The 18,913-nt window shown below is 46.3% G+C and overlaps 1 protein-coding gene across 4 annotated transcripts in view; it reads right to left on the bottom strand.

Moving 5' to 3' along the window:
* The window catches only part of ST6GALNAC6 (ST6 N-acetylgalactosaminide alpha-2,6-sialyltransferase 6), a 142,195-nt gene that overhangs the window by 20,508 nt on the left and 102,774 nt on the right, over positions 1–18,913 (bottom strand). For 3 of the 4 annotated variants that reach the window (XM_077478708.1, XM_077478707.1, XM_077478706.1), the window contains one exon: positions 6,620–6,684. The exons of the other annotated variant lie outside the window; for it this stretch is intronic. In XM_077478708.1, the coding sequence (XP_077334834.1) occupies positions 6,620–6,634 (15 nt within the window). In that variant the 5' untranslated portion in view covers positions 6,635–6,684. The remainder of the gene's footprint in view (positions 1–6,619; positions 6,685–18,913) is intronic. 4 annotated transcript variants of the gene reach the window in all.

Below are 18,913 nucleotides of genomic sequence, written 5' to 3'. Positions count from 1 at the left end.
AACAACAAATGAGGATGGCCGCTTGGTATTGGCACCATTCAAAGAATGCTTTGAATTTTGTCAATGAATGCAAAGTGTTCTCTGATTGGATGATGTAGAGAGTGACACTACCTCATGCCTCCACCTTGTCAGAGATCAGAGAATGTTACATAGTTGGTAAGGTTGAATAAAGACACCAGTTCAACCTGTGTGGGTGTGTGTATGTAAAAAAACATATCCTATATCCCTGTATAATGTGCTTGCTAAGATGCCCATCTAATGCCATGTACACACGATTGGAATTTTGGTTGGAAAAAGCTCTGATGGTTTACCCGACGGGATTTCACTCAAACTGTCTTGCATACACACGGTCACACCAAATTCCGACCATCAAAAATGCAGTGACATACAAGATGTACGACGGAGCTAGAAGGAGGAAGTTCAATACCCAGTAGCCAATAGCTTCCATCCTGTAGTTGAATCTGAGCATGCGTGAGTTTTTGCGCGTCAGAATTGCATACACATGAACGGAATTTCCGATAGAAAGTTTTTCCGTGTGAAAAATTGAGAATCTGCTCTAAAATTTTTGCTGGCGGGAGTTCGGCCAGCTAAATTCCGATGGAGCATACACACGGTCGCATTTTCCGATGAAAAGCTCCCATCGGTCTATTGCTGGCTGAAATTCTGATCGTGTGGACGTGGCCTAAGTGTTTTTTAAATTATTAAAACTTCCTGCTGACACCACTGATTGTGGAAGTGAGGTCCACATCCTTACTAGGGGTGTTGAATATAATCGCAGCATCGGTGCATCACGATTCAGTTGTTCACGATGCTGCACCCATGCTGCGAGCGGGCCGAATCAATGTTTTAATGATGTCATCCGTCACTCCGTGCGGTGCTCTGCCTCTTTGGGAGAAAGCACCTTCCAAATCATTGAAGCAGAAAGTCAGCTGATGAACTGACAGCCAGTAAAGTGCAGGGGGAGGAGTTCAAGGAGACCCAACATCAGGAGAAGATTCACTGGAGGCACCAGAAGGAGAAAACGCACTGAACAGCATGGAGGAGTGGGAATCGACTGACACTTGCGAGCAGGTGAGTGCCAGTGTCACTGATCCCACCCCTTCACTACCATCACCCCTCTCCCACTGACCCCATCTCTCCCTCTGCCACTGACCCCATCTCTCCCTCTGCCACTGACCCCATCTCTCCCTCTGCCCCTGATCCCATCTCTCCCTCTGCCCCTGATCCCATCTCTCCCTCTGCCTGATCCCAGCCATCCCTCTGCCACTGATCCCAGCCATCCCTCTGCCACTGATCCCAGCCATCCCTCTGCTACTGATCCCAGCCATCCCTCTGCTACTGATCCCAGCCATCCCTCTGCCACTGATCCCAGCCATCCCTCTGCCACTGATCCCAGCCATCCCTCTGCCACTGATCCCAGCATCCCTCTGCCACTGATCCCAGCCATCCCTGTGCCTGATCCCAGCCATCCCTGTGCCTGATCCCATCCATCCCTCTGCCTTTTATCGATCACTCCCTCTGCCTCTGATCCCAGTCATCCCTCTGCCTCTGATCCCAGTCATCCCTCTGCCTCTGATCCCAGTCATCCCTCTGCCTCTGATCCCAGTCATCCCTCTGCCTCTGATCCCAGTCATCCCTCTGCCTCTGATCCCAGTCATCCCTCTGCCTCTGATCCCAGTCATCCCTCTGCCTCTGATCCCAGTCATCCCTCTGCCTCTGATCCCAGTCATTCCTCTGCCTCTGATCCCAGTCATTCCTCTGCCTCTGATCCCAGTCAATCCTCTGCCTCTGATCCCAGTCATTCCTCTGCCTCTGATCCCAGTCATTCCTCTGCCTCTGATCCCAGTCATTCCTCTGCCTCTGATCCCAGCCACCCCTCTGCCTCTGATCCCAGCCACCCCTCTGCCTCTGATCCCATCTATCTCTCTGCCACTAATCCTACCACCCCTCTGCTTAATCCCATCTATTCTTCTGCCTCTGATCCCAGCCATGCCTCTGATCCCACCATCCCTCTGCCTGATTTAATCTATCCCTCTGGCTCTGATCTCATCTATCCCTCTGCCTCTGGTCTCCTCTATCCCTCTGCCACTGATTCCATCCACCCCCCTGCCACTGATTCCATCCACCCCCCCCGCCACTGATTCCATCCACCCCCCTGCCACTGATTCCATCCACCCCCCTGCCACTGATTCCATCCACCCCCCTGCCACTGATTCCATCCACCCCCCTGCCACTGATCCTATCCACCCCCCTGCCACTGATCCTATCCATTCCTCTGCCACTGATCCCATCCATTCCTCTGCCACTGATCCCATCCATTCCTCTGCCACTGATCCCATCCATTCCTCTGCCACTGATCCAATCTATTCCTCTGCCACTGATCCAATCCATTCCTCTGCCACCGATCCAATCCATTCCTCTGCCACCGATCCAATCCATTCCTCTGCCACGATCCAATCCATTCCTCTGCCACCGATCCAATCCATTTCTCTGCCACCGATCCAATCCATTTTTCACTGGTGAAAAATATAGTCTTTCTGACTGCTTGAATTTATGGATAAAAAGTTTTTAACCATGCGCACTTGCGCAGTAATCGTGATGCATCGCTGAATTGAATCGAAACATGGACACGATAATTGTAATTGAATCTTGAGAGCAGTGAAGATGTGCCCGAACCAGAGTTTTATAAAGTAGCAGGATTATAGTTTTATCTCTTTTGAGTAAATACCCTTTTTAATGCACTGTTTTAATAGTCTGTTGTCTTTGCTTACTGCAGCTTGACATTGCATGACATTGCTCAGTCTGTCTTCTACCAGGACCCCAGATCCCTTTCCATCCTGAATTACCCCAGAGGTTCTCGGCCTAGTGAGTAACTTGCATTCATATTTTTAGCCCTCAAGTGCATTACTTTACCTTTTTCAACATTAAACGTCATTTGCCATGTAGTTGCCCACCCCATTATTGAGGTCTGTAACAAAATATCCCATGCTCCGCTTGAGTGCTTTCATCATATACCAATTCCTCCAGTCTGAATATAGATATTAGATATTCCAACCACTAACAAACAACCACAAAACAAGGCAATATTCGTTTGGTTGCTTAACATGGACTGTTTATTGAAAACACAGGTAATACAATCCCCCCCCCCCCTTTGCATTCTGGACCGGGTAGACTTCCAATCAGCAGTGAGAGCTGTTGGAGGAGTTCGCCCCCACCGATCTCACAGCTAATCTACATACACATCCCATAATATTCAAAGGCAGACACAATAGAACACTGGAATACAGCCACACCCCAAACGACCCAGCAAAGTGTACACAACAAAATGAGACAAAATACTATATATATACACATACACAACATTCCAGTGTTGCTGTACAGTGAGTCCAATTAGTACAGATCAGACTGGATTTCTTGGTCACCCTGTGCCCCTGTTAGGCATGGGGAGCTGAAACAAGGTTTTCCCAACCATCTCAAGGGATTCTGGGTTCCACGGGCCTCCCCGCCCAAAGTGACTCTGTCACGTCTCTCCCCTGTAGGCAGCAGACTAACACAGGAGACCCCAGATGGGTTGACTCCAAAGTTAGTCAGTAGTTCCAGTCCCCCAATGCCTGTACTCACACAGTACCCCAAATAAATTGTCCCAAACAGAGCGTTACTCACCCAGCCAACCTCTGACTCTCGCAGAGAACATATCCACTCTGGGGAGAGGCCTGGACTGGAGTCCTTTCAGACCTTCTCCCTGGAGTCCTTTCAGCCGCTGGAGCGAAGACAGGGTGGCTGGGCTCACTCAGTCATGCTGTTGGGGATCTGGGCCAACTGCCCAGAATCCCTAAGGTATACAAATGGCGATTGAAGTCTCATCCACTTTTGATAGGTGAAAATCCCCCAGTGCTTGCAAAGCATGGTTGACACCCTCCTGTCTCAGTATCGCACCATTTTCTGGGGTTGTATCAGTGGAGACTGAAGTCCCATCCACTACCACAGGAGCTCCCACTTCTGTTAGTTGAGGGCAGAGGCCAGCAGCACTCTGTTCTGTTGCCAGCTCTTCTGCTGGGTTGATGTCAGTGGAGATCGCAGTTGCATCCACTGATATCACCTCAAGCCGCAGTCTTGTGCAGAGGCCAGTAACATTCTGCCCTGTTAACACTTCAGCATCATCCACACTGGCTAACTGTTGGGGAGTGACTGTTACATTCTTACCATGGGCCCCTGGAACTGCCACAGGTGTGGGGCAGAGGTCTTGGACTCTGTCCGGTGGCCAGCTCTTCAGCTGGAGGAGTATCTTGTAACTCCACAGATGCTGCTTTTAACGCTGGGCAGAGTGAAGTTTGGCCCTGATACCAGTTCTTCGGCTGGAGGCTCACCAGGTTGATCTTCCTCAGTAGAAAAGTCTATAAAATCCCTGGTCTCTGTAACTGGTATCTGGGGATAGAGGTTCACCATCTCCTGTCCGTGGAACCCAGAAGATGCTATTGGTGCTGGGCAGAGGTTAGCAGAGCTCTACCCTGTTGTCAGGTCTTCAGCTTTGGGGATGGCAATCTCCAGATTTTCCACTGCCGATTCTCTGGCATGCTGCTGGACAGGCGCATTCCTCCACACAACCTCGTCTTGTGCAGAAACAGATTAGTCAAGGTCAGTCAGCACTTGCTGCATACACCATAAGATCTCTGCATCCATAGCTGTGGGGGCAGGTGGGCAAAGCACACTGCTACTATGACACCTTGCTGACTCTTCAGCCAGGATTTCAGAACTGTCAACTGGTACTTGCTGATAGTCCCAGGCAAAGGAGCCCAGCCCTGGCTCTGAGCAGAGTCTTGCAGCCATCTGTAGGCAATCTCCAGCTCCCATTCCTAAATGGCTAGAAACTCTAAATCTTCCAGTGCACTTCCGAGACGTTCAGTAGCCCTTCTCTGAAATCCATCATTTCGTCCAAATCAATGCCAAAGTTAGGGTCCCCAGTCAGATTCACGTACAACAGTCCCAGGCTGCCGTAGCCAAAGCCCCCTGTTGGGCTGTAATCTGCTATCCAAGGGCATGCTTGGTATACATGCCACTCCCTCTCTGCCCAGACCAGCCTGCTTAACTCAGCTGTCTGCTCCTTGTGAATCTTTTCTCCCAAAAACAGCACCTGCAATCCATACTGCGACCAGTACCTTTCCTGGATAGAGGGGATGCTGCTCACGGGCTAGCGTTTCCTTTCAGAGTTCTCAGCGGATAGAATCATACCATCCCGGCAGGACCTGCTCTGATACTGGTCCTCTGTGCTGCATCTGCATCTCTCACAACCTCTTTCCGAATTCCTCTTCCATGGTGGCTGGTATCTTTTCCCCCCCTTCTTCTGCCATCCAGGCCTTGGATCCAGGTGGAGGTATGGATTTTCCAGACTGCAGGAAGCGTCTCACTGATTTCCACCAATGTAAAGAAACGTCACACACGCCGAACATGGACAGTTTATTGAAAACACAGGTAATACGCTGGACAATTCCCCCCTTTGCATCCCGGGCGGGGTTTCTCGATCACCCTGTGCCCCTATTAGAGACAAAGGGTGACTTAGACATAGGAGGTGCATGGGGAGCTGAAACAAGGTTTTACCAATGGCCCCAAGTGATTCTGGGTTCCACGCCCACCCACCCCTTCCCAAAGTGACTCCGTCACAAGGTCAGAAGGTCTTTTTGTAAAGTTCCTGTACCCTAATATGAAATTATTACTCCGCTTAGCTTTCAAAACAATGAGCATCAAACAATGAGATTTAGCTGTTTATCGCATCCCCTATAACATTTTTTTTTATATGGGAAAATGCAAAGCAATCTCTGACTGGTGCCCATGCCGAGTGGCTGACAATCCTGTGTTCTTTATGCAGCAAGGTCAGCCACTTGGCCACTGGAGTAACAGTACAGTTATTTTTAGCTAGAGGGATCCCAAGCTGGACCAATGTTGCAATGTAAAAAAAATGCCATACCTGGAATTCAGATTTAAGTGGTCCAAGTGGTTAAATCTCAACTCCGGAAAGCCATAAGTTAGGTTGCACCCGCACTGCAAAAATGAATTGCTCATTTAGGTCCAGGGGGGCACAGGAAAGCAGATTTATTTAGCTAATGGTCCACTGCAAGACCAGTCCCTGGAAGTCATCAAGAACAGTGCAGGGTCCTTAGCCCTTCACTGTGTGTGAGGAGGGGCAGTCCATTGCTCGAATGTGGGAGAGTGCCATCTGCTGGAGAGGTGGAGGATCAGGTAAGTAAAAGTGCTTCTCCTCTCTCCTAGACTAAATCAGCAGCATTTTATAGTTTCCTGGAGTCAGATTTGCTGCCATGCAGTTTAAAAATGAGGATATTTGTATATGCTTATTTTTTATATTGTTTTACAGTATACAAACAAGCTAAATTGATTTCTTTATTGCTGTATTTGCAGTAATAATCACCACAGATCATTTTATACAGCGTGTACATGAAAGGTGACATTATGCATTTATAGGATAGAATAGACTTCTTTATGTATGGGAGTAGAACTTGGCTCTGCAGGTCAGTGTTATAGTGATCTAATAGCAGAGTGTGTTGTGATTGGGATATTAGCATATTGCAGTGTAAGAGTAGAGGGGTCAGTGCGCAGAGATTATTACACTTGTGTTAGTCATCTCCCAGGTGAGTCCTATTACGGCGCTGTCATTTTCTTACATCCTTGCACCTACAGGGAAGAAAAACGTTCAGTGTAAATAATTACAGGCATAATTCATGTTTTCTCCATTCTTTAATGACATAGTAATACTCTGATGTTCAAAGCACACTATGGGGAAGAGTTACTAAAACTGGAGAGTGAAAAATCTGGTTTGGCTCTGCATGCCAATCAGCTTTTAACTTAAGCCCGTTCAATTAAGCTTTTACAAAAAGAACTGGAAGCTGATTCTATGCAGAGCTGCACCAGATTTTGTACTCTCCAGTTTTAGTAAATCAACCCCCATCTGTCAATCCAATCATTAAAATCTCATTGTCATTTCAAAAGTCATTTTCAAGATTGTTAAATCTGCAGCTTTATGTAAAATTATATCTGGTGGTCCACTTGACCTCCGGTAGATTTACCCACCCATCCTTCATGATAAGCCCACTGTTCCTCTCTCTAATAGGCTTCAAAAAAGGGTGGTCTCAGGGTGCAGAGCCCTTGCGCTCTGAGCCCACCCAGTTGTGTTATAATAGCAAATGAGTTCTCCATATCATTTCACGCATGCACTACAGTTTGGCCCTGCCCCCACTCTCTCCTCATTGGCTCACTGGCTGTGATCGACAATAGTGGGAGCCTACTGGCTTCCGCTGCTGTCTCAGAATAGGAGAAAGAGACTCGGGAAAGCCTCTGCTTTTTTTGCACATCACTGGGGCTCAGGTAAGTATTGGGGGGGTGGGGGGGGGGCTTCTGCACACAGAAGGTATACAGTGCATGAAGGTAAAAAAAAAAAAACTTAAGATTTTACAACCACTTTCATTTAAAGTCAAGTTTGGTTTAAAAAAAAGTGCTTTGTGTTCCTTGTGCTGCTGTTTACAGGTTTAATAGAAATCTTCCTCCTCCAATACCCACCCCTGCTGCCATAATCTTCCGGTGCAATGAGAGTTTATAGTTCAGAGGGACTTATGCACTCATCAAGAATGCCCAACTAAGCCCGTCCTTCCCGCCCAGCTCCTCTATTCATAGAAATCATACTACAGCTTCTATGAATGGAGAATGGGCAGAAAATTGAAAGATCCACAACCTCCATTCATAGACACTGTAGTATGACTTCTATGAATGGAGGAGCTGAGAAAAAAGGGTGGGCATAGTTGGGCACTCTTGATGAAAGTTTGTCAGCTCCGTTGGCTCTATTAACACCCACAGCACAAGAATGTTACGACAGCGGGGAATCAGAGGAGGGTGATTTCTACTAAACAAGGAGACAGCAGAACAAGGGACACATCACACTTTAATGTCCTTTGTGCTGATTTTTATTTCTCTTTGCTAAACTCAGGCTTTAAAGCGGGGTTCCACCCTAAAGTGGAACCTCCGCCGATCGGAACCCTCCCCCCCCTCCGGTGTCACAATTGGCACCTTTCAGGGGGGAGGGGGGTGGAGATACCTGTCAAAGACAGGTATTTACACCCACTTCCGGGCATAGACTCCCGTGGGAGTCTACGCCATTTCCTGTCCTGCCGCGCTGTCTGCTGGGACACACACGGGTCTCAGAGACAGCGCGGAGAATTCCTATTGGGCTGCGCGACTCGCGCATGCGCAGTAGGGAACCTGGAAGTGAAGCCGATTCACTTCCTGATTCCCTCACCTAGAATGGTGGCGGCAGCAACCGAGGGCCGAGCGATCGATCGGCCTTGGCTGCCGGCATCACTGGAACCCGGGACAGGTGAGTGTCCATTTATTAAAAGTCAGCAGCTGTAGTATTTATAGCTGCTGGCTTTTAATATTTTTTTTTTTGGTGGAATCCCTCTTTAAAGTTGAACTCTGAGGAAAAAAAACAAACATTATTGCCCATTTGCTGTGTACGCGATAGCTCCTTAATATTATTCTTTATTTGGCTACATCATATACACAGAATCAATGCTGACCTGTTTCAGTCATTACAGCCTTACTCATATGAGTAAGACACTAATGGCCAAAACATGTCAGCACTGATTCTGTGTATATGATGTAGCCATATAAATGATAATACTAAGGAACTATCAAGTTGCTGTCTGAATTTCTGCTTTAATTGTTAAAGCGGGAGTCCACCGGGACTCGGCGTTTTTTTTTTTTTTTTAAAGCCAGCAGCTACAAATACTGCAGCTGCTGACTTTTAAAATAGTGACACTTACCTGTCCAGCACGCCCGCGATGTCGGCACCCGAAGCCGATCGCTAGGTCGTCTGTCGGGTCCTGCCGCCGCCATCTTGGGTATGGGAATCAGGAAATGGAGCCTTTCGGCTTCATTTCCCGGTTCCCTACTGCGCATGCGCGAATTGCGCTGCGCATAAAGGACGCTCCCCGCTGCCTCTGGGAGCTGTGTGTTTCCCAGCAGGCAGCGGGGCACTTGCGGGAAGGGGCAGGCACTTGCGGAAAGGGGCGTAAGTTACGCCCCTTTCCGCAGAGAGTTGTCCCGGAAGTGGGTGCAGTTACCTGGATTATCCAGGTAACTGCACCCCCCTCCCCCCTGAAAGGTGCCGATTGTGGCACCGGAGGGGGGGAGGGTTCCGATGAGCGGAAGGCCCACTTTAGAGTGGACCTCCGCTTTAATGATACATTGTGTTTTAGCAAGCTAAATGTCCTTTAGGCCCGGTTCACACTAGAATGCAGTGCGGGAAACGTGCATTAAAAGCGCACCACATTCAAATGCACTGTCTTTGAGATCTGCTGCAGATGCCAATACATTGTTAACAGCACCCTAAACACAGATCACAAACCCAGTATGTTTGCGGCCACCAGATTGCATAATACTGCAGTACCATGCAATGTGGTGGGGCACTTTAAAAAAAAATACTTTTTGTGCAATGTGCAGCCCATTTAAATGAATGAGCTGCAAAATCATACTGCAGGGGAACGCACAGGAATTCTGGTGTGAACTGGCCATCAGTTAGGGCTTACATATGATTTAAACAATAATATCCAAGAAACAAAACATCTTTGAATGAATCCACTGAATGTAATGAAATATTTAATATTCCCTGATCGGTACCTAGCAATGTGCATAGATCTTCAGAACCTCTTTTTTGTCTGGTTTTATACAGTGGTTGTGCCTCTAAATAAAACAAGAATATGAGTAAACCAGATTACCAAAAACAATGCTCTCCCCGTGTGGTTGCTAGCTTTTCTCAAGAGTGGTTAACGGTTCACTCCACCTTTTGGCTACAGCGAGAGAAAGAGTTAACATTTCCATCTGGTTTTTGTTTCTAGCTGGGGCCCTATAAGGGAGATTTATCCTCACTTTATCCTCACTTCCTGCCCTGTGACACCAAAGAAGTATGCTGTTGGGTTTTCTCCCAAGACAGGAAGTCATAGACAGCTATAGAAATCACATCCTGTCTTATCTTTATACAAATGCCAGAGAACTGGCTTGGCTGACTGCCAGCTTGCTTAACTATAAAGTCACTGACTTGAAACAAGGAGGCAGATATGGAGTTTTGACTTTTAGGATCTGCATATTTGTTCTGGATCAGTAACTAAAAGTATTGAATACAGTGGATTGGCAGTATAGCCAGGCAACTAGCATTTTCAAACGGAGTTTAGCAATAAAGGCAGGCAGAGTGGTTGCAGTTTTCTCTACTGGCTAAATAAAAAATCTTTATGCTTAACACTACAACAAAAATATGAAAACAAGCATTTACCTACATACCCATATGGCCAAAAGTATGTGGACACCCCTCTAAGTTATAGATTTCAGATGTTTCCAGTAAAGGATACAACAAAGACACCTTAAACAATGGTGCCCCTTTAGCCTTGGAGAAGGCTCTTTTCCAGCATAATTTTGCCTCTGCACAGAAAGACAGCTCCAAGAAGACATGGTTTAAAGTCCACCGGGACTCCGCGTTTTTTTTTTTTAAAAGCCAGCAGCTACAAATACTGCAGCTGCTGACTTTTAAAATAGTGACACTTACCTGTCCAGCGCGCCCGCGATGTCGGCACCCGAAGCCGATCTGTAGATCATCACTCGGGTGCTGCCGCCGCCATCTTGGGTATGGGAATCAGGAAATGGAGCCTTTCGGCTTCATTTCCCGGTTCCCTACTGCGCATGCGCGAATAAGGACGGTCCCCGCTGCCTCTGGAATCTGTGTGTTTCCCAGCAGGCAGCGGGGCACTTGCGGAAGGGGGCGGGCACTTGCGGAAAGGGGCGTAATCTACGCCCCTTTCCGCAGAGAGCTATCCCGGAAGTGGGTGCAGTTACCTGGATTATCCAGGTAACTGCACCCCCCTCCCCCCCGAAAGGTGCCAATTGTGGCGCCGGAGGGGGGGAGGATTCCGATGAGCGGAAAGGTCCATTTTAGGGTGGACCTCCGCTTTAACAAGGTTGATGGGAAGGAACTCAAATGGTCTGCACAGAGCGCTGATCCCAATCCTAACGATCACCCTTTTGATGAACTGGAATGCAGACTGAGAACCAGGTCTTCTCACGCATTATCAGTACTTGATCTCACAAATGTTCTTTTGGCTAAATACTTGCAAATCGCCAAAGATACACTCCAAATTATTGTGTAAAGTGTTCCCAGAAGAACTGTGATGGCCAGATATCTACAAATCTTTGACTATACAGGCGGTCCCCTAGTTACAAACATCTGACTTACAAACGACTCCTACTTACAAACTGAGGGAGACAACGGGAAGTGAGAGAAATCTACCCCATAGAAGGGAAATTCACTCCTACAAGAGTTATTAAGGGAAAAGGGTACCTCCAACGATGCTTTATCACCAAGGCTCGCTTCCACAACAACCCAAAATTTTCTAAATCCAATTGTCATATGGACAGAAAGTGAGGTGAAATCTTCTGAACAAAGGCACAGACATGAAAACAAATATTACAGGGGTGTTAACCCTTCTCTATGCTATCCAAAAAGCTTAAAATTAGTTTTTTTGGCTGGAGCTACACTTAACCACTTAACGACCAGCGCATGACGATGTACGTCCTATTTTTGAAGAGGGATATCTCGGTACCGGCAGCAGCTGCTGCCACAACCGAGATATCCATCTCTTCAGGCGCCGGTCATCTGTACGATAACAGTGGTCTCCGTGGCGGATTCACCGCGAGATCACCGCTATCGGCGGCGGGATAGGTGCCACCCCCCCTCCCGCCGCCCTCCCGCACCTTCCGCCACTTACCGGAGCTATCGGTAGCGGCAGAGGCGATTGGGTCCTTTTGCTAGCTGGGTATGGAGACGAGTGAGGCTAAGATGGCCCCCACTCGTCTCTATACCATAGGAGGGTGGAAGCGACGTCAAAACGTCACTTCCGCCCATACCTCTTAAATGTATATTTTTTTTAAATGTCATTTTTTTTTTTTTTTTTTTTTGCATTTTAGTCCAAATATGAGATCTGAGGACTTTTTGACTCCAGATCTCATATTTAAGAGGACCTGTCATGCTTTTTTCTATTACAAGGGATGTTTACATTCCTTGTAATAGGAATAAAAGTGATCCATTTTTTTTATTTTTTTTTAAACAGTGTAAAAATAAATAAAATCAATTAAAATAAATAAGAAAAAAAAAAGGTTTTTAAAAACACCCCGTCACGATGAGCTTGCGCACAGAAGCGAGCGCATACGTGAGTAGCGCCCACATATGAAAGCGGTGGTCAAACCACACATGTGAGGTGATCAGTAGAGCATGAGCAATAATTCTAGTCCTAGACCTCCTCTGTAATGCAAAAAATGCAACCTGTAGAATTTTTAAAATGTCGCTTATGGAGATTTTTGAGGCTAAAAGTTTGATGCCATTCCACGAGCGGGCGCAATTTTGAAGCGTGACATGTTGGGTATCAATTTACTCGGCGTACCATTATCTTTCACAATATAAAAAAAAATTGGGCTAATTTTACTGTTGTCTTATTTTTTATTCAAAAAGTGAATTTTTTCCAAAAAAAGTGCGCTTGTAAGACCACTGCGCAAATACGGTGTGAAAAAAAGTATTTCAATAACCGCCATTTTATTCTCTAGGGTGTTAGAAAAAAAACAATATAAAATGTTTGGGGGTTCTAAGTAATTTTCTAGCAAAAAAAACCTGTTTTAAACATGTAAACACCAAATCCGAAAAAGAGGCCTGGTCCTTAAGTGGTTAAAAAAATGACCTTTTTCGACTTACAAACAGATTAATCTTAAGAACAAACCTACAGACCCTAACTTATTTGTAACCTGGGGACTGCCTGTGTATTGAACGTGCATACCCCCCAACTACCCCAATTCAGCAGGACTATCTTGAGATTCAAATATGATCCCATTGATCTCAACCATGCCCTAGAACCGAGCACTGGAACACTCGTTCCTGCACTCAACTCTGGGGTCTATAGCAGCATTATCAGGTGATCTCCTGCCTGACAGGAGCTACATAGTTCCAGCAATGGTGTCACCACTCAGGCAGCAGCATTGGGCAAGGATCTATGTCACTGGTAAGTACCGTAAACTATTGCTAGTTTTTGTTTGACCAACAATTCCTACTTATTGCTTGAGGGGGGAATCCAATGACCACCAGTGCTTACTAATGCATTGGAGGTGAGGGAAGATTCCACTGATCACCAATGTTTAGTAATGCCTTGGGGGTGAGGGAAGATTCCACTGACCACCAATGCTTACTATTGCCTTGGGGGTGAGGGAAGTTCCTACTGACTACCAAAGCTTCAGGGGGGAATCCTATTACCACCAAAGCCTTGAGGGTGAGGGAAGATACCATTGACCACCAATGCTAACTAATGACTTGGGGAGGGGAGGTGAATCCAATGGCCACCAATGCTCACCAGTACCTTTGGGGGATGTAGGAGACTCCACTAATTACTAATAATGCTTTTTTGAGGAGAATCCTTTGACTACTAATTCTTTGGGAGGGACAGAATCCACTAACCTCCAATGAATGTTTTGGCAAGGGGGAATCCAAAGACCACCAATGCTTGCCACTGACCATGATGATTGTTGGAGGGGGGGGGGGGAGACTCCTTGCTTCTGGGCACCAATGATGGGAAGATAATTTGTACTGCTACTGACCAGCAGTGTAAAGACACTATAGGGGAGTTTTACTAAAACTGCTGCACACAGAATCTGGTGCAGTCCTGCATAGTAACCAATCAGCTTTTACTAATGCATTGGGGGTGAGGGAAGATTCCACTGATCACCAATGTTTAGTAATGACTTAGGGGTGAGGGGAGATTCCACTGACCACCAATGCTTACTATTGCCTTGGGGGTGAGGAAAGTTTCTACTGACTACCAAAGCTTCAGGGGGGAATCCTATTACCATCAAAGCCTTGAGGGTGAGGGAAGATACCATTGACCACCAATGCTAACTAATGACTTGGGGAGGGGAGGTGAATCCAGTGGCCACCAATGTTCACCAGTACCTTTGGGGGATGGAGGAGACTCCCCTAAATAATGCTTTTTGAGGAGAATCCTTTGACTACTAATTCTTTGGGAGGGACAAAATCCACTAACCTCCCAATTAATGTTTTGGCAAGGGGAAATCCAAAGACCACCAATGCTTGCTACTGACCATGATTGCTGAGGGGGTGTGGGGGGGGGGACTCCTTGCTTCTGGGCACCAATGATGGGAAGATAATTTTTACTGCTGCTGACCAGCAGTGTAAAGACACAATAGGGGAGTTAGACTAAAACTGCTGCACACAGAATCTGCTGCAGTCCTGCATAGTAACAAATCAGCTTTCAGGATTTATTTTCAAAGCTTAATTGAACAAGCTGAAGTTAGAAGCTGATTGGTTACTATGCACAGTTGCGCCAGATTCTGTGGGCACCAGTTTTTGTAAATTCCTCTTATGTTGCATACTCCTGAGCCCTTGACTTTATGCTGAGTTAAATGTTGCATAGTCTTGACTGCTGTGCTCTATACACTATGTTATGTACTGTAAGCCCTGCACTCCATATGCTATGTTGGATGTCAAATCCTGACCAAAGTGGGTTTTTTTTTTTTTTTTATTTCAGCAGTTGCTGGCTGCCAAGTAGTTCCCTACTGGTTAATGAAGTTCTCCTTTAAGGTAAGCTCAAAGTGTTTGCTCTTTGTCTAAACTCAGGTTGCAGAAACGCATATGTAATGGAAGAGTTTTCTTGTAGCATAGTACAATAGGGAGTATTTTGTGGTTAAAAGGACAACATGCCTACAATGAGTAAGCATGGCAACTTTTGAGCCACCCCCACTGTTTGCTATGGCATGCACCCCACTTCTTGAATTGTCTTCACCATCTTGTTCCTTTTTTTTCTCGAGTTCTAGAGTTGGGAGGTGCGCAATGCAAACCCACAGTATGGTCTTGCCAAAAGTAAATTAGACGTTCTATTTGTTACAACCTTATTTGTGATTAATGTGGGCCTGATTTATGAGATCAGATCCAGCAAGCGGAGATTTGCTTGTCACAGCAATTTTGTTCAGGCTTCATAAATAAATTCATTGATACAGACAGTCATGTTACGCTGTTGTTGATGTGCTGGCCTGAAAACTACTTAACGGTACTTAATAAGCCCAACAATACCGTGCAGAGCGCTGTAGCCCATAGCCAATGCACCCTATTAATTATTCAATCTTTCCTTCTTCCCTTATAATAAAGGATAATATCTGATTGGTTGCTGTAAGTTATGGCACTTTGCTCCTCACCATCGCTATTTTCACTGCCTTTTTTAATAAGCCTGCAAGTGCCCCACTTGTGTGCATTGTTGTGCATTGCAGTGATTTGATTCTACCTCTCATTATAATGCTCTCCAAGCCTGCACCTACTTATTGTATTGTGAGAGCCCCGTACTGCATTAACACAAGCTGGATGTGTTTCTATAGCAACCAAGCTGCAAGGCGGCGAGTTTGCACCCCCCCCCCCCACCCCCACCCTTTGCTAGGAAGAAGAGAGGGAATGGGGAGGTGGGAATAGACTGAGAACAGGAGAGGAAGAAAGTGTGAGAATGAGGTACGGCTGCTGGCGGAAAAAACAGACATGATCAGATCGGGGTTCACAATCCACCCTGAGCTATACAAATGATGTTAGTACAGCAGCCGTACACAGAATGATGTTATATGCAATCGTATTGTCGATCAATTTTCTGTCCGGGAGTAAAATACAATCGGAAGATCCAAAACCTCATTCTATCTAAGCCACATAATGTTCATATTGATCGATCTACTTTCCTCAATCAGATTTTCCACCCCGACAGATCAGAATAATGTCGGTTTTGCTCAAAAATTATTGATTGACACAGTATGTATGTTTTGGATAATTCATAGATGCGCTCATACTATCTGTTTCTGTGAAGTATTATTCCATCAGATTATTGCGTCATTTTTAAAATGCACCAATCCTTTTTGTCTCATGCCAGAATTGTTAGATTGCCGGCATTAAAGCAAACTTTGGAGCTGCCACAACTGTTCAATATTAGGGTCCAGGTACACAGCTGTATTTAGATAATACACAAACACTTAAAAAAACTGCTGCATTCAGATCTTTTAAAAAAAAAAAAAAAAAAAAAAGGTTCTGTGTAAGGATCGTAATTTATAATGTATGTAAATTGTTTTTGCTAACATTTACATGTGAACTGTGCAAATGTACCCTATTGAAGTACAAGAGCCACCTTAGTCCTAGCAGCAGAATGCTAGGCAGCAATAGCCACCTGCATCCTAGCAATGGAAGGATGCTAGGCAGCAGTAGCCACCTGCGTCCTAGCAATGGAAGGATGCTAGGCAGCAGTAGCCACCTGCGTCCTAGCAATGGAAGGATGCTAGGCAGCAGTAGCCACCTGCGTCCTAGCAATGCAAGGATGCTAGGCAGCAATAGTCACATGTGTCCTAGCAATGGAGGACACAAAGCGACTTCCTTGAGAAGCCACATGCGTCCTAGCAACAGAAGAATGCTAACCAGCAATAGAACCCTGTGTCCTAGCAGCGAATGATGCTAGGCAACTTCCTTGAGAAGCTACCTGTGTCCTAGCACCGAAAGGATACTGGGTGGCAATAGTCACCTGCATGCTAGTAACAGAGGATGCTGAGCATCTTTCTTGAGAAGCCGTCTGCATCCTACCAGTTTGACAAGCGCTTGACAAGTGGTGCAGAGGTGGAGAGGGGGACAGGGGACTTGTTGCCTCCTTACCGCCCAGTTAACCCAAATTGTATTGCACGTAGTTACAGCATGGCCCACATAGACGTGCATTAATCACATTTGTTGGCGGTAACACCCGCCAAATTTGAAATGCTGTTTTAATGTGTTTGCTGTGGCCATGAAGCACAGCATAAGGTGGTCTTCAGCATGTGTACAGTCTTGAGCGGCTGCATGCCCTCAATAAGGCAGATAGTTGGGGCGCAATAACAGTGCGGCTCAACTGCCTGGTTTTATCACCCGTGGCCGCACATGTGAGAACATCCTAAAACTAATTGCATGTAAGTGCTCCTCAAGTGTGACATTGGTACAGAGCACTATTTAAACAGGTTCCTGCGTAATACTTCATATCTCCATACAGCCGTGTGCATGAGCCCTTAAAGGATCACAACATTTTTAGGTTAGCATGCCCTCCAAAAGTTTACATATTCCCATACACGGACATCAGATCAGTGCATTCACCTCTGCCAAAATGTACATCCCTCTCCAAGCTGTGAGCCAGATGGCTGAGGGTACGGGGCCCACACAACTTTTTGCTATAGAATGTAATGAAAAGGACTACCCTTTGTGGGTTCGCCATTTGCCTGTAGACATCCCCGGAGATGCTAGTGTCTCTTGTGTATGGGGTTGATCCTTATTGATCAGGAAGATTTATAGCTTGATGAAAGCTTTACTGCAAAATGGCCCTATCCTTTTCCCTGCCATGGAGAAGGTGGGAGGTGCAAAGTGCTCTGCATACCCATGTGACTGTCCCGGAAAGATTGCAGGCAGTCCCGGCACTCAGGTGGCTTTTATCAAGATTACCAATTCTGGTATTGGGCTAGCTCCAGTGATTACACAGCGATTACCATAAATAATATATATATATATATATATATATATATATATATATATATATATATATATATATATATAAATAAAATTGTGCTAAACTGTTCGGTTTGGAAGTTTAGTGTGTTTGATCAGAATCTCTCCACCCATCGCGCTCGGGGGGGGGATATCTGCCATTCCATGGCCACCTTAGGGCAGAGAAGGAGGAGAGCTAGAAAAAGGGGGAGAGAGAGATGGAGAGAGCGTGAGTAAGAGAAGAGAGAGGGGAGAGAGAGAGAGAGAGATTAGTATGTTGATCACGATCAGAACTATACTGGTGTCCCCAAAAACGCAGTGTTAGCAGGATCAGCCCAGATCACTGCCAGCACTTGTGACATGTAGCAGAATACATTTTGGCCTAAATTTATGAATAAATAAAAATTTTATTGGATACGTTTTGTTACAGAAAGTAAAGTTTTTTTCTATTCAACATTTTTGGTCTTATTCCGTTTATATGAATTATTAAAAATATTAACAAAAAACAGTGGTGATCAAATACCACCAAAAATAAAAAATGTTGCCTTCCTCTCCTCCTACCTATCCTGCCTAACCTAACTGTTCTGTGCATACTAAGGCTCAGTATTTCAGTGTCCATACTCATAGTTGCCAACAGTCCCAGGACAATCCTGATTTTGGGAACCTCATCCCGATCGGAGGCAGTCCCAATTTGGGATTTTGCCTTTTGTCCATGGAAACACAGGGATGTTTGGCTCTGTAGCAGTCCTGACTCCAACAAAATGGCCGCGGCACCGCCACGAGAGCTTCCCCTTGTGTTCAGCTACATCTCCTTTCGTTCCTCGTGTTCAGTGGGGAGGGGCTGATCCATGCAGCCAATGAATCAGCTTCTCTCTTCACAATTCTCCAGCCGGGGTTAGCTCCCCTCTCCCCTGAACATGAGGAACGAGAGGAGATGTAGCTAGACTGCAGCCAACACTACATCTGCAGCCAGCACTCCGCTGGGGGCACTGATTTAAGAGGCACTCCGCTGGGGGCACTGATTTAAGAGGCACTCCGCTGGGGGCACTGATTTAAGAGGCACTCCGCTGGGGGCACTGATTTAAGAGGCACTCCGCTGGGGGCACTGATTTAAGAGGCACTCTGCTGGGGACACCTGATGTAAGAGGCACTCCACTGTGCACACTGACCGCTGGGGACACCTGATGTAAGGAGCCACTCCGCTGGGGACACCTGAGGCATACTGGTCAACAGTCCAGATTTTCCCGGGACAATCCCGGAGAGCTCTGTTGCTGGGGAACACTGATC

This window comes from Lithobates pipiens, unplaced genomic scaffold (assembly GCF_037356315.1).
Source record: "Lithobates pipiens isolate NorthernLeopardFrog02 unplaced genomic scaffold, aLitPip1_a1.2 Scaffold_1, whole genome shotgun sequence".
Taxonomy (NCBI): Eukaryota; Metazoa; Chordata; class Amphibia; order Anura; family Ranidae; genus Lithobates; species Lithobates pipiens.
This window is presented reverse-complemented; position numbering and strand designations above follow the sequence as displayed.